Source organism: Mustela nivalis (genome assembly GCF_964662115.1).
Source record: "Mustela nivalis genome assembly, chromosome: 10".
In the NCBI taxonomy this organism is placed as follows: domain Eukaryota; kingdom Metazoa; phylum Chordata; class Mammalia; order Carnivora; family Mustelidae; genus Mustela; species Mustela nivalis.
The window spans coordinates 53,357,503-53,373,969 of record NC_139029.1 but is presented as its reverse complement, the minus strand read 5'-3'; the positions used below and the strand labels follow the sequence as shown (position 1 = coordinate 53,373,969).

The following is a 16,467-nucleotide window of genomic DNA, read 5'->3' as shown; positions in this document are numbered from 1 at the left end:
GCCACCCAGGCACACCATTTTCATTCTATATGCAATAGTTTCTTATAATTCTCTGAGGGTATCAAGGATAGTTTTTGTTTTTTAACATTTCTACTCCTTAAATACATATTTCTTCCACTTTGTTTATATACTTTGTTCCATGTTTATTCTGGTTCTATCTTTTGTAGTAGACCCCAGATTGTTATATTTTTCATCATGCATAGGAGTGAGGGACACTAAATTACCAATTGGAGCTCTGCATGTGTGTCAGCTGAGGGGTGTCTGCTGACTCTGGGTTTCACTCCAAGGTGATCTGACAGGTTTTCTTGGGAATCTATGTTTTAAGTAATTTTAGATATTTCCTCTTGGACTTAATAGATTCCCCTGCGAAAGATATTCTAACTTGAGTGGAGGAGGGTACAGGGCTGAAAGGAGCTGTATGTAAATCCCCTCTGTTTTCCAGCATGGAACTACCATCTCAGCTGAACTGGCTGGAACTAGTTTAGTGATCCTTTAATGCCAAGCCTCCAATCTTAAGCCAGAATAGTAGGGCAGTGAATGTCCAGCTACATGGAATTGGGAAAGAGATCTGAGAATCTGAGATTTTTCAATAAAATCTCCTATTTTTAGTTCCATTCTTACTCACTCCCAGAAGGACACGGTATCACCACTTTCTGAGTGTGGGTGGGAGCTTCTGCATTCAGTCATGTTGAATCATGACATTTCTTACTGCCAGCTGCTGGCTAAGCCAATTATCACTGGTCTACCTACTTTCCAGCTTCCAAAAGTTTGTTGATATGTCTCCCCTCCCTTTTTTTTTTTTTTTGTCCTTTAGGATTTATGCCTCTAGAAAACTTTCTCTACTGCATCCGGGATTAATTTCAGGGGGATCAATGTAAATACATGTGTTCAAACCACCATCATTACCTCCATAGGGTTAAGGTAATGATGACCAAATGAGATATAAAGCATGTGGCCCCTTTAAGTAATGAAACAGTTCTCACTTGTACCTTTATTCCTAAAAGTTTGCAGAGACTCTCATTTTAAAGAGCAAAACTTTTTGTTTGTTTTTTTCTTAAAGATTTTATTTATTTGACAGACAGAGATCACAAGTAGGCAGAGAGGGAGGCAGAGAGAGAGAAAGAGGAGGAAGCAGGCTCCCTGATATGGGGATCATGACCTGAGCCGAAGGCAAAGGCTTTAACCCACTGAATTACCCAGGTGTCCCTAAAGAGCAAAACTTTTACTGAAAAAACAAGTCAACTTTCTGAACATGAGGCCTCTACACCATGAAATCAAGGTATCTACTTCAGCCCAGGACTTGGTTTTGGCAGAGACTATCTGTCCCAGGGGAAAACAGATTTCATTCTCCTCAATACAAGTGCATAATAACTGACACCAAAAAAAAAAAAAAAAAAAAAAAAAAAAAAAGAACAGAAATCAAAGCCTATGAAAATTAAAATAGTTTGCAATATAATAGTTATGAGCATTATAGTTGTTATTGTTTTTGGTTTTTTTTAGAGAGAGAGTGCAACAGGGGGAGGGGCAGAAGGAGAGGGAGAGAGACTCCCAAGCAGGCTCCATATGGAGACTGACATGAGGCTTAATCCCACAACACCGAGATCATGACTCAAGCTGAAATCAAGATTCAGAGCCCAACTGACTGAGCCACTCAGGTACCTCATGGTTGTTTTTGTATGTAAAAGCCCTACTTATCATGGGAAATTAAATGTCTTAGAAAAATAGCTTTCAGGGAGAAGTCAAGATGGCGGAGAAGTAGCAGGCTGAGACTACTTCAGCTAGCAGGAGATCACCTAGATAGCTTATCTAAATATTGCAAACACCTGCAAATCCATCAGCAGATCGAAGAGAAGAAGAACAGCAATTCTGGAAACAGAAAAACAACCACTTTCTGAAATGACACACTGAGGAGTAGGGCCCCGGGCTCTCGGCTCTTCTGGGCCAGAGATCAGGAGGCTGCCATTTGTATTCCCGTCCTCTGGAACTCTATGGAAAGCCCTCAGGGAACAAAAGCTCCTGAAAGCAAATCCGAGCAGATTACTCAGCCCAACCCCTGGTAAGGGTGGTGCAATTCCGCCTGGGGCAATGACACTTGAGAATCACTACACCAGGCCCCTCCCCCAGAAGATCAACAAGAAATCCAGCCAAGACCAAGTTCACCTACCAAGGAGTGCAGTTTCAATACCAAGGAGAGCAGCAGAATTCCAGAAGAGGAGAAAGCAAAGCACGGAACTCATGGCTTTCTCCCTGTGATTTTTTTTAGTCTTGCAGTTAATTTAATTTTTTTCTTTTTCATTTTTTCTCTTCTTCTGCTAAATTTTTTTTTTACTTTTACCCTTTTCTTTTTTAACGTTTTTTAACTAGTTTATCTAATATATATATTTTTTCTTTTTTATATTTTTCTTTATCCATTTTCTTTTTTTTAAATTCTTTTCTTTTCTTTTTTTTTCTTTCTTTGTGAGCCTCTTTTTATCCCCTTTCTTCCCCCTCACGATTTGGGATCTCTTCTGATTTGGTTAAAGCATATTTTCCTGGGGTTGTTGTCACCCTTTTAGTATTTTACTTGCTCCTTCATATACTCTTATCTGGACGAAATGACAAGGCGGAAAAATTCACCACAAAAAAAAAGAACAAGAGGCAGTACTGAAGACTAGGGACCTAATCAATACAGACATTGGTAATATGTCAGCTCTAGAGTTCAGAATGACAATTCTCAAGGTTCTAGCCGGGCTCGAAAAAGGCATGGAAGATATTAGAGAAACCCTCTCGGGAGATATAAAAGCCCTTTCTGGAGAAATAAAAGAACTAAATCTAACCAAGTTGAAATCAAAAAAGCTATTAATGAGGTGCAATCAAAAAGGGAGGCTCTCACTTCTAGGGTAAATGAGGCAGAAGAAAGAATTAGTGATTTAGAAGACCAAATAACAGAGAATAAAGAAGCTGAACAAAAGAGGGACAAACAGCTACTGGACCACGAGGGGAGAATTCGAGAGATAAGTGACACCATAAGACGAAACAACATTAGAATAATTGGGATTCCAGAAGAAGAAGAAAGAGAGAGGGGAGCAGAAGGTACACTGGAGAGAATTATTGGGGAGAATTTTCCCAATATGGCAAAGGGAACGAGCATCAAAATTCAGGAGGTTCAGAGAACGCCCCTCAAAATCAATAAGAATAGGCCCACACCCCGTCACCTAATAGTAAAATTTACAAGTCTCAGTGACAAAGAGAAAATCCTGAAAGCAGCCCGGGAAAAGAAGTCTGTAACATACAATGGTAAAAATATTAGATTGGCAGCTGACTTATCCACAGAGACCTGGCAGGCCAGAAAGAGCTGGCATGATATTTTCAGAGCACTAAATGAGAAAAACATGCAGCCAAGAATACTATATCCAGCTAGGCTATCATTGAAAATAGAAGGAGAGATTAAAAGCTACCAGGACAAACAAAAACTGAAAGAATTTGCAAACACCAAACCAGCTCTACAGGAAATATTGAAAGGGGTCCTCTAAGCAAAGAGAGCCTACAAGTGGTAGATCAGTAAGGAACAGAGACAATATACAGTAATAATCACCTTACAGGCAATACAATGGCACTAAATTCATATCTCTCAATAGTTAACCTGAATGTGAATGGGCTAAATGCCCCAATCAAAAGACACAGGGTATCAGAATGGATAAAAAACAAAACCCATCTATATGTTGCCTCCAAGAAACTCATTTTAAGCCCGAAGACACCTCCAGATTTAAAGTGAGGGGGTGGAAAAGAATTTACCATGCTAATGGACATCAGAAGAAAGCAGGAGTGGCAATCCTTATATCAGATCAATTAGATTTTAAGCCAAAGACTATAATAAGAGATGAGGAAGGACACTATATCATACTCAAAGGGTCTGTCCAACAAGAAGATCTAACAATTTTAAATATCTATGCCCCCAACGTGGGAGCAGCCAGCTATATAAACCAATTAATAACAAAATCAAAGAAACACATCAACAATAATACAATAATAGTAGGGGATAATAGTAGGGGACTTTAACACTCCCCTCACTGAAATGGACAGATCATCAAAGCAAAAGATTAGCAAGGAAATAAAGGCTTTAAACGACACACTGGACCAGAAGGACATCACAGATATATTCAGAACATTTCATCCCAAAGCAACAGAATACACATTCTTCACTAGTGCACATGGAACATTCTCCAGAATAGATCACATCCTCGGTCCTAAATCAGGATTCAACTGGTATCAAAAGATTGGGATCATTCCCTGCATATTTTCAGACCACAATGCTCTGAAGCTAAAAGTCAACCACAAGAGGAAGTTTGGAAAGAACCCAAATACATGGAGACTAAACAGCATCCTTCTGAAGAATGAATGGGTCAACCGGGAAATTAAAGAAGAATTGAAAAAATTCATGGAAACAAATGATAATGAAAATACAATGGTTCAAAATCTGTGGGATACAACAAAGGCAGTCCTGAGAGGAAAATATATAGCAGCACAAGCCTTTCTCAAGAAACAAGAAAGGTCTCAGATACACAACCTAACCCTACACCTAAAGGAGCTGGAGAAAGAACAAGAAAGAAACCCTAAGCCCAGCAGGAGAAGAGAAATCATTAAGATCAGAGCAGAAATCAATAAAATAGAAACCAAAAAAAAAAAAAAAAAATAGAGCAAATCAATGAAACTAGGAGCTGGTTCTTTGAAAGAATTAATAAAATTGATAAACCCCTGGCCAGACTTATCAAAAAGAAAAGAGAAAGGACCCAAATAAATAAAATCATGAATGAAAGAGGAGAGATCACAACTAACACCAAAGAAATACAAACAATTATAAGAACATACTATGAGCAACTCTACGCCAACAAATTTGACAATCTGAAAGAAATGGATGCATTCCTAGAAACATATAAACTACCACAACTGAACCAGGAAAAAATAGAAAGCCTGAACAGACCCATAACCAGTAAGGAGATTGAAACAGTCATTAAAAATCTCCAAACAGGGGCGCCTGGGTGGCTCAGTGAGTTAAGCTGCTGCCTTCGGCTCAGGTCATGATCTCAGGGTCCTGGGATCGAGTCCCGCATCGGGCTCTCTGCTCAGCAGGGAGCCTGCTTCCTCCTCTCTCTCTCTGCCTACCTCTCAGTCTACTTGTGATCTCTCTCTGTCAAATAAATAAATAAAATCTTAAAAAAAAAAATCTCCAAACAAACAAAAGCCCAGGGCCAGATGGCTTCCCGGGGGAATTCTACCAAACATTTAAAGAAGAAATAATTCCTATTCTCCTGAAACTGTTCCAAAAAATAGAAATGGAAGGAAAACTTCCAAACTCATTTTATGAGGCCAGCATCACCTTGATCCCAAAACCAGACAAGGATCCCATCAAAAAAGAGAGCTATAGACCAATATCCTTGATGAACACAGATGCAAAAATTCTCACCAAAATACTAGCCAATAGGATTCAACAGTTCATTAAAAGGATTATTCACCATGACCAAGTGGGATTTATTCCAGGGCTTCAAGGTTGGTTCAACATCGCAAATCAGTCAATGTGATACAACACATCATAAAAGAAAGAACAAGAGCCATATGATACTCTCAATAGATGCTGAAAAAGCACTTGACAAAGTACAGCATCCCTTCCTGATCAAAACTCTTCAAAGTGTAGGGATAGAGGGCACATACCTCAATATCATCAAAGCCATCTATGAAAAACCCACCGCGAATATCATTCTCAATGGAGAAAAACTAAAAGCTTTTCCGCTAAGGTCAGGAACACGGCAGGGATGTCCATTATTGCCACTGCTAGTCAACATAGTACTAGAAGTCCTAGCCTCAGCAATCAGACAACAAAAGGAAATTAAAGGCATCCAAATCGGCAAAGAAGAAGTCAAATTATCACTCTTCGCAGATGATATGAAACTATATGTGGAAAATCCAAAAGATTCCACTCCAAAACTGCTAGAACTTGTACAGGAATTCAGTAAAGTGTCAGGATATAAAATCAATGCACAGAAATCAGTTGCATTTCTCTACACCAACAACAAGACAGAAGAAAGAGAAATTAAGGAGTCCATCCCATTTGCAATTGCACCCCAAACCATAAGATACCTAGGAATAAACCTAACCAAAGAGGCACAGAATCTATACTCAGAAAACTATAAAGTACTCATGAAAGAAATTGAGGAAGACACAAAGAAATGGAAAAATGTTCCATGCTCCTGGATTGGAAGAATAAATATTGTGAAAATGTCTATGCTACCTAAAGCAATCTACACATTTAATGCAATTCTTATCAAAGTACCATCCATCTTTTTCAAAGAAATGGAACAAATAATTCTAAAATTTATATGGAACCAGAAAAGACCTCGAATAGCCAAAGGAATATTGAAAAAGAAAGCCAAAGTTGGTGGCATCACAATTCCGGACTTCAAGCTCTATTACAAAGCTGTCATCATCAAGACAGCATGGTACTGGCACAAAAACAGACACATAGATCAATGGAACAGAATAGAGAGCCCAGAAATAGACCCTCAACTCTATGGTCAAGTAATCTTTGACAAAGCAGGAAAGAATGTCCAATGGAAAAAAGACAGCCTCTTCAATAAATGGTGTTGGGAAAATTGGACAGCCACATGCAGAAAAATGAAATTGGACCATTTCCTTACATCACACATGAAAACAGGACTCAAAATGGATGAAGGACCTCAATGTGAAAAAGGAATCCATCAAAATCCTTGAGGAGAACACAGGCAGCAACCTCTTCGACCTCAGCCGCAGCAACATCTCCCCTAGGAATATCGCCAAAGGCAAGGGAAGCAAGGGCAAAAATGAACTATTGGGATTTCATCAAGATCAAAAGCTTTTGCACAGCAAAGGAAACAGTTAACAAAATCAAAAGACAACTGACAGAATGGGAGAAGATATTTGCAAACGACATATCAGATAAAGGACTAGTGTCCAAAATCTATAAAGAACTTAGCAAACTCAACACCTAAATAACAAATAATCCAATCAAGAAATGGGCAGAGGACATGAACAGACATTTCTGCAAAGAAGACATCCAGATGGCCAACAGACACATGAAAAAGTGCTCCATATCACTCGGCATCAGGGAAATACAAATCAAAACCACAATGAGATATCACCTCACACCAGTCAGAATGGCTAAAATCAACAAGTCAAGAAATGACAGATGCTGGCGAGGATGTGGAGAAAGGGGAACCCTCCTACACTGTTGGTGGGAATGCAAGCTGGTGCAACCACTCTGGATGCTCAGAAGGCTAAATGAATATTATTCCCAATACCTGCCACCCCAGTCTTAATCAGTGGTGGAAGAACGGTCTCAGAACTGTTTGTGTCAATTGGCCATTTAAGTTTAATAGTAAAAGACTGGTTAATGATAACAATGCATCGTAAAACCTTCAGAAGGAAAGGAGAATGTTTTGTGGACCATTTGTTTTTTTTTGTGTGTGTGGCAGTTTTAAGTTATTAGTTTTTAAAATCAGTACTTTTTAATGGAAACAACTTGACCAAAAATCTGTCACAGAATTTTGAGACCCATTAAAACAAAAGTTTAATGAGAAAAAAAAATGTTCCTCAAAATGTTGAAAATAGAACTGCCCTATGACCCAGCAATTGCACTACTGGGTATTTACCCTAAAGATACAAACGTAGTGATCCGAAGGGGCACATGCACCCGAGTGTTTATAGCAGCAATGTCCACAATAGCCAAACTATGGAAAGAACCTAGATGTCCATCTACAGATGAATGGATCAAGAAGATGTGGTATATATACACAATGGAATACTATGCAGCCATCAAAAGAAATGAAATCTTGCCATTTGCGACAACATGGATGGAACTAGAGCGTATCATGCTTAGCGAAATAAGTCAAGCAGAGAAAGACAACTATCATATGATCTCCCTGATATGAGGAAGTGGTGATGCAACATGGGGGCTTAAGTGGGTAAGAGAAGAATCAATGAAACAAGATGGGATTGGGAGGGAGACAAACCATAAGTGACTCTTAATCTCACAAAACAAACTGAGGGTTGCTGGGGGGAGGGGAGTTGGGAGAAGGGGGGTGGGGTTATGGACATTGGGGAGGGTATGTGCTTTGGTGAGTGCTGTGAAGTGTGTAAACCTGGCGATTCACAGACCTGTACCCCTGGGGATAAAAATATATGTTTATAAAAAATAAAAAATTAAAAAAAAAATACTTAAAAAAAAAAGAAAAAAAATAGCTTTCAGAAATATCAATAGTCAAGCATATATTGAGAACAACCAAGCAAGGATCCATTGTCTTTCATTTATTACCTTGAATTTCTAAGTAGTTTGTGGATCAACCTTGCGAGGTTAAGTTAGAGCACTGATGGCTTAGTTACTACACAACTTGAATAAGCTCTTGGGAGCAAAGCCACCCAAGCCCAGGGAAAGGCTTGGAAGAAAGTGCTAAATTACCTATTCCTGGTTCTGAAAAACCAGCCAACTTTATGACAGCATTCTTAGGATATACAATGGCACTACAAAAAAGAATGCCACTTGTCACAAAAAAGAAAATGAGCTGTTTACTCCCTCACTAGATAAGATTAAGCTCACTACACTAGGTGAAACCAAAATTCATTACGTCTTTTCTTGGAATGACTAGCTGTACTCAGAATAAGCTATTGCTTCCAGTCAGTCCTTTACCTCAAAGGTGCTAAACTTGCTCAAAGAGCAGTCATTGATGGTCTGTTTACCACGAGAGCACACTGGACAAGCAACATTCCGGCAGTACCACCTAACTTAGCTGCACTATGTCAGATCCTCTTAACCATTTCCTTAGGTCTTCTGAGGCTGCAAGCCTTTACAAATCCATCTCTGGATGGAAAAGTCCTGCTGCTGAGATCAAGACCTGAGCCGATATCAAGAGTCAATTCTTAACCGAATGAGCTACCTAGGTAATCCACTAGATGGAAAACTTTAAACTTTAAAAATAGAAAGATGTCAAAACACTCTAACACACCTGAGAAAAGGTGGGAAATACAACAGGATGGCTAAGGACATGTACAAAATTATTGACCTCCAAGGCTATTGTTAGCCTATAAATATGAAGAAAAACAGCAGCAGCAACTGACATCACAGGCTTGGGAACATCTAATACAAATACATGATATTGGTCTGCTAAGATAATGAGTTATGGAGTGAAATATTCAGGTGTTTTGAGGACAAAAGAGATGAGGACCGATGGTACTTTTCAAAGAAATTTTCATTTGTCTATCACTTTCTTGTACTTTTTTTTTTAAGGGAAATGGACGCATATCCAACATGCTGCACACAGGAAGAAGAGTCAAGCCAGCTGAAACCACCACCCTAGGGCTTATCACCTCAGTGCCTTCTACGTGTCTGGTACTATATTAAGCACTTTGCATACCTGGTGTCATCTAATCACTACAACCATCTTATGAAGAAATGAAGAAAGAAAAACTGGGGCTCAGAGAATTAAAACTGCCTATCGGTACACTGTTGGTGACAGGGTTAGGCTTCAAAGCCCATGCTCCTTTTAAGATACCACAGGCAGTTGAGAGTACATGACCCATGAGCGGTCTGAATAGAAGACCACGAACTGGAAGAGGAGGTCTGGACCTGGTTTATGTCTCCACAGCCTTCAGTGATTCATTTGACTGTTTGCTTGGTGTTCTGCTCAGTGCTTCCAGTGGCTCTCCAGCAAGATTGCTTGGCACCAACCATATTCTTAGAGGTTACAGAAAAGTGATTTCCATCTTTCCTGAAAAGAGTCTCACTGAGCTCTGTATCACTGTCTTCATGTCAGGGGCTCTGTCCTTGCATCTTGGTCAGTCAGTCTGCAGTCCTCCTACTCTTCCCATGCCTCTTACTGGCAATTCCAGAGCTTCTCTGGAACCATGGAGGCAGAGTGTCCTGGGATAACTCAGAGCTCATGCATGGTCACTGGTTTGCCTTGCTGGGCCTTCAAGGCTAAGGGTGTGGACTGTAGTCTACAAGTTTTAGGCAGGTATATTGCTGGCTCACCCAGGACACTGTGGCTCATGCTATAGAAGCCAACTCTGATGTCTTAGTTCTTACTCCCAGCAGCTTCCCAGGACCAGCTGTGCAAGCCAGCAAGTAGGGGGGGCAGATACCCTATGGGTATACTTTAACCAATGACAGTTAAGTTCTCTTTCCCTGTCATTGTATTCCCATATGTTTTTTTCTGGGACTGTCCCCAGTGACTAAGCAACCAGCTGTGTTTTCTGTTGGTGCTGTGGCCAGCTCAGTAACTTGACCTTGTGTTTGCTTTGGTCCTTTCCTTGTTCATTCCCTTGCTCTTGTTCCTTGAGACTATATAGCTCAATTTTCCTGACAAAGCATGAGCATATTAGTTCTATTCATGGAGCTTTCTAGAAAACCTAGGAAAAAAGTGTGAGAACAGTTCTCCTTTAACTTCTGCTAAGTATGATGGCCAGTGCTCAGGAGTTAATGTGGATGTAAGGACTATTAAATTAGGGAAAGGTGAATTGCTCAGTCTTGGGTAGTCAACCTGGGCTTCATAAGTCAAAAAAGGATCTCTTTCTTCTTCTTAGGTGGCTGTAGCTTTGAAAAAATTCTCATAAATCAAGAAGGCATGAAAATTCAGCTGCACAGATTCTCTTTCATGCCACTGGAGTCCAAGGACAATTAATGGCCAAAAAACTAACGGGGAGGGAAGCGGGGGAGAGAGAGAAAATATTACTAAATGAGATCCCAATTCTATTGCTTTCTGGATTTCTCACATTGAGGTGCTCATATTGCTATCAAGATAAAATACATTCATGTGGCCGGAGAAGAAAGAACACTGCCCCATATTCAGATTTCTGTCTAACACATAACAAATATCAAAAGATGACTAATTTTTAAGAATTCAGAATGGAATGCTCACCACCAACCAAGATCTCTGCCCCACATATTTGTAATTCCTTGTTTTTGCTACAGGCCAGTTTGCAGAAAAACACTGTTGTACCCAGCGGAAGATCTGTGACTTGAGAACTGAGGAAGTGACCATGCAGAAAATTGATTCTTCTTTTGAACCTGTAGAGGATTAACTCGTTAAAACTGGGATATTGTGAGCAGCCTTGTTCGGGCTTCAAAGAGCATGAAATATTGACAGCTGATCCAAGTGAAATTACACGGGAAGGCTCCACAGTCACATCTCCTCTCTTGCATGCATCTGCCAGAAGATACAAGTCAGCACATAAGAAACCCATTTCAACATGGTGGGTTTGTATGATTCTCAATATCAGGGTAAAATTAATCCCATCAAACCATGGAAATATAAATAATCCACATTGTTCTGGCTGTATTGGTAATGCACCATGAGAACAGAAGGCAACCACATTAAAGCTTAACTGTACCTTAATTAAAAGATGTATTGTTCTCAAAATAGCAAGACTAAAAGTACTGAGAAAATAGGGTTGGAAGAACATTCAGGAACAGAGGGCCAGGAAAAACCAAGCTCTCTTATTCGCAAATTATTCACCAGGCTACCGAGAATTATTTCTCACTATAAATCACATTTGCTTCTATCCCCATTTCTGATTTATAAGGCTTACTTCAATACTTAGACCAAAAAGGGGGAAAAAAAACCCCAGTAAAAATGAACAGCCATTTATTTAAAAGGTTATTGCAAACTCTAAGGGGTAGATTTAGGAATAATACTTTCTCTTGCTATAGTGGTATAAAGAATGTATAATCTATAACATTATTTTATAACAAAAGAAAATATTCGGTGGCTCTGGTATGTTTGTGGTTGGCATCAAGGATGAAAACTAGGTACTGCATGCCACACTTTGGTATTCCTTCAAGATGCAAGACCCTGGGCCAGATGAATCATAACCCAATGCAGCTAATAAGACATTATGTGAATGTATTCTTCCTTTACAAGTGTTTATTTAATTATTTATTTATTGCCAGATACCATAGAAAACTCATTAAAAGAGATGTCATTCTTACTCTCTAGAAGTTTTTGTGTTAATAAATACGACAACTAGCCAGAAATGAAGAGCTTTTGGTGGTCCTACCAATGAAAGAACCTCAGAATTATAGATTGGCCTTGAATTTTCAGATGTGATGGGAAAACCTCCATGGAAAGTCTTTTTTTTTTTTTTTTTAATTTTAGGACTGCTTTGATCAACTACCTTAAACAGGATTTGGTTAAAAAAAAATTAAATCAAATAAAAGAAATGCTAAGCATTAATTTCAAATAAAAAAATTCTTTATTTTCAGAACTAAAACAAAGTCTCTTTTTCTCCCCTCCCATCCTACTTATATGTCTGTTCTCTGCCTGACTTTTATTGATTGTAATGAGATAGAAAGTAAAAATGTAAGCTTCCAATAAAGAAAAGGCAAGGAAAATGTCAGCCATTATTTTTTTAGCACAGTTGAATTCACCCATGCCAGATGCCATATTAATTTCTGTTAAAATACACTATCATTTTTCATTTTAGTAAAATTTGCAATGCCAGTTTTGTGGTTACCTAGCCAGTTTTTTAAAAAAATTTTTATTCATTTATTTTTTAAAAAGATTTTATTTGTTTATTTGACAGACAGAGATCACAAGTAGGCAGAGAGGCAGGCAGAGAGAGAGGGGGAAGCAGGCTCCCTGCTGAGCAGAGAGCCTGATGCGGGGCTCAATCCCAGGACCCTGGGATCATGACCTGAGCTGAACGAAGGCAGAGGCTTTAACCCACTGAGCCACCCAGGCTCTGCACCTAGTCACTTTTTAAATAGAAAATTATATGATTGGATCTGTACATTAATCAGCATAAATTAAATAAAATGCATATTAGTTATAGATATGGAACAGACCTATCCATTTAAAATTAGAGAAGACTGACTACAAAAGACCAACTACCAGAACAATCCCCACAAATACTTATTTCATCTATAACTGAGAGTTTAAGCCACAAATCCTTCTACAGATTCAATTACAGAAATATCTTACCTATATTTGCTTTAACGAACAACAACACAATGATAAAAATAAGTGCCAGTGAGCAACCTCCAACTGTATGTGCCATGAACAGTCAACTCTGGAATACACCTCTGTAATTTTCCTTGTAAAAGAAGACAAATTCATTCATGTTAAATACATTCAGAAAATACCAGAACCAACAACATTCAGAAGGTCTTAAAATGGCCCTTTAATTTCTCTATATTGTTAAGTTTTTTTTAAGAAGTATACTTTTAAAACTAGTAAATTAAAAATATTAAAAAAAATTAAAATAATATTAGCCACCTCTAACCCCCATTCACTTAAGCTTATTGGCGTTGGCAAAGGGTGGGAGAAGAGACATTGGAAACCTTTAGAACTGGGCTTAAGAACTTTGAGACTGTGTGGAGACTGTGGGGTGCCTGGGTGGCTCAGTCAGTTAAGGTTAAGCATCTGACTCTGGATTTTGGCTCAGGTTATGATCTTAGGGTTGTGAGACTGAGTCCCATGTTGGGCTCCATGCTGGGTGTGAAGCCTGCTTAAGATTCTCTCTCTTCCTCTGCCTTGGCCCACTCCCCTAAAAAAAAAAAAATAATAAAATAATAATAATAATAATAATAAAGAACTTTGAGAATGTGGGCAAGTTTCTTAACCTTCAAAGCCTCAGTCACACACACAAAATTTTTTTCTTCCAAACAGGGCTGTACCATCATAGTCAAGCTTAGTGTTAGTCAGTGTTAAATCCCAAAACTAATGAGAATTTCTGAGCTATTCATGTGCTTCTAGAAGTAACGGGAAATTAAAAAGTGGCTCATAACCCTTTCCTAGAACTTAGTAAAAGACTGATCTCTTTGGTAAGAAGAAAGGGAGTTGTTGGAGTCTTCTATAGAAGTTTATTTCACTTGTTTGCTTGTTTATTCATTACTTGCTTATTTTACTATGCATTTTTAACTTGAATGTGTCAGAAAATGCAAACTGATTGTTTCCGAATCTATACCTACGGAATGGCTCTTCTAGTTATTAGGAAATTTTCTAAATTCTGTTAAAGGTGGGCCAAAAATCCATAAAGTAGGCTGGGAAGTTCTGTGGTGCTAGGCCACTGGAAACCAGCCATTGCAAATGTTCACTTCTTACACCCATACTTAGAAATATGCCAGAACATATTGGCCATTTTCAAAAAAATTCACTTATTTATTCAAAAGGCCAAATTTCATGTGCCAGGCATATTGTTAAGTGCTAGCAATATAACAGTACTGCTCTAGTGGATATACAGAAATGTCTCCACTTGTTCCTTTGACTTTCCTACCTCTAGCCTAGCCATCAGTCAGGAAAGATCCAAAAACTTTAGCACCTTTTCAATAGTCTTTGATGGCTGATCTTTCACCTCCTCCTGAATTTCAACTCTGAGAGGACCTCAGCTCACTCAAGACATTTTTTCTCTATTTCTACTCCCTCCCCAGGCAATCTCATCTGGTCACCTAGCTCTAGAAATTTTTTATATGCTAATGACTCTCAGATGCATAGCTTCAGCTCAGACATCTCTTGTGTTCCAATCTCTCTCCTTGCATCCCTCTTGGACCTCTAATAGAGTGCTCAATATTAACATGATCAGTTGGAATTCTTGGTCTCCAACCCCAAACTGGTTCTTTCTCTGGCCTTTTTCATTCCAGTAAATAACTGAAGCTGCTCAAAAACCTGGAAGTCATCCTTGATTCCACCCTCTTTCCCGTCCCCTACAACCAAACCACCACTAAGCCCCATCAATTTTACCTCCAAAATATATCACAGATCAATCTGCTTCTCTCCATTCCTACTGTCCTCACTCTAGTCCAAAAGACCGTCATCTCCCTCCAAGATAGTTACAGTAGCCCTTCAGCGTTTCTCTCCAATCCATCCTTATCCCTTTCTAAGTCATTTTCACATAGCGACTACCTTTCACATTACATTACTTGTTTCATACCACCACTATTTAAAACCCTTCAAATGTCCTTTGCTTTAGAATAAAATAAAAAATCCTTACCACACAAGATCTTTCAGGCACTGCATGGCCTCACTTCTCCTGTCTTGCTACCATCATTTGGTCAACTTTTTCTGCCTTGCTCACTCTGTTCCATTTGCACTGGCTTTCAGACTGTTCCTTGAATAAGACATGTCTTTTGCTGCCTAGAGACTGCACTTTCCATTTCCTCTGCTAGAATCCTCTTCCTCTGTTTCTTAGTGGCTGGCTGACTTACATACTTCAGATCACAGATCATGTGTCACTTCCTCAGAAAGCCCCTCCCTGACCACTTAGCCAAAGTGGTCTTGCCCAGCTACCTTCTACTCATCGTCTTACTGCCTTCCTGGTACAGTCTGTAACTACTGTGTTTATTTACTTGACTACCTGTCTGTCATCTATCTTTGTGCTAGAATTTAAGCCACCATGAGAGTGGGAACACTGGCTGTCTTGCTCACTGCTGTATGTCAGCCTTAGGAAAGAGTACTTAATAAATGTTTATTAAAGAAAGAAAAAAGGGAGGAAGGGAGAAGGAAGATGAGCTATAAAAAAAAAAACTCCCTATAAACATCCCTGTGGTGGCCAGAGTAATGGCTCACCAAAGATGAACAGGCCTTAATCCCTAAGAACTGTGAATACATTGTATTACATGACAAAGGGACTTTGGAGATGCAATTACAGCTAAGGATCTGAAATGGCGAGGTTATCCTAAATTATCCTAAATAGATTGGGCCCAATCTAATCAAGCAAGTCCTCAAAAGTGGGTGAAAGAGGCAAAAAGTTCTGTCAGAGAGCTGTTATATGAGAAGGCCTGGATCTGCCACTGCTGGCTTTGAAGATGAAGGAAGGGGGTCATGAGCCAAAGAATGCTGTGTCCTCTAAAATCTCAGTGTGGCTCTCCAGTTACAGAAAATATAAAATGTATGTCCTTTTTAAAAAGATTTTATTTATTTGTTTGATATAGAGAGAGAGCACAAGTGGGGGGGGGGTGGCAGGCAGAGGGAGAAGCAGGCTCCCCACTGAGCAGGGATCCCAACAGACATGGGGCTCAATTTCAGGACCCTGGGATTATGACCTGAGATGAAGGCAGGCACTTAATGAACTCAACCACCCATGCACCTCTAAAATGTATTTCTTGTGGGTCTTAAGTAAAAATGTTTGAGAAATACTGATCTAAATTGAAATCTGACAGTTTCCTTTTCTCTAAACCATACAGTCCAAGATCATGGCATACATGGCCTCTGTGAGCTAATTCCTGCCTTTATTACCAACCACATCTACCACTAGTCTCTGCTGGCACTCTACTGTCTATTAACACTGAGCTGCTTAGTTTCCCCGCACATCTCATGCCAATATATGCTTCTGTATCTTTGCTGATTCTATTACTTTTACACTTTTCTTGAAATTGCTAACTCTTATTTTTCCCAACTCAGCTCAGGGTATCTTTCAAGATTCAGCCATTCATTCAACAGATATATATTAAGCAGTTGCTATGTACCA

At 39.2% G+C, this 16,467-nt stretch overlaps 1 protein-coding gene across 14 annotated transcripts in view; it reads right to left on the bottom strand.

Annotated features, from left to right (window-relative positions):
* Positions 1-16,467, bottom strand: part of IL12RB2 (interleukin 12 receptor subunit beta 2) — an 80,987-nt gene that overhangs the window by 56,014 nt on the left and 8,506 nt on the right. For 5 of the 14 annotated variants that reach the window (XM_082686416.1, XM_082686423.1, XM_082686420.1 and 2 more), the window contains exons 2-3: positions 12,984-13,095; positions 10,923-11,210 (exon numbers count right to left, since the gene is read on the bottom strand). The exons of 1 other annotated variant lie outside the window; for it this stretch is intronic. In XM_082686416.1, the coding sequence (XP_082542542.1) occupies positions 10,923-11,210; positions 12,984-13,059 (364 nt within the window). In that variant the 5' untranslated portion in view covers positions 13,060-13,095. Of the gene's footprint in view, positions 1-10,922; positions 11,211-12,983; positions 13,096-14,991; positions 15,180-16,467 lie in introns of those variants that run through there. 8 more of the 14 variants (XM_082686422.1, XM_082686418.1, XM_082686428.1 and 5 more) reach the window with 8 other exon arrangements.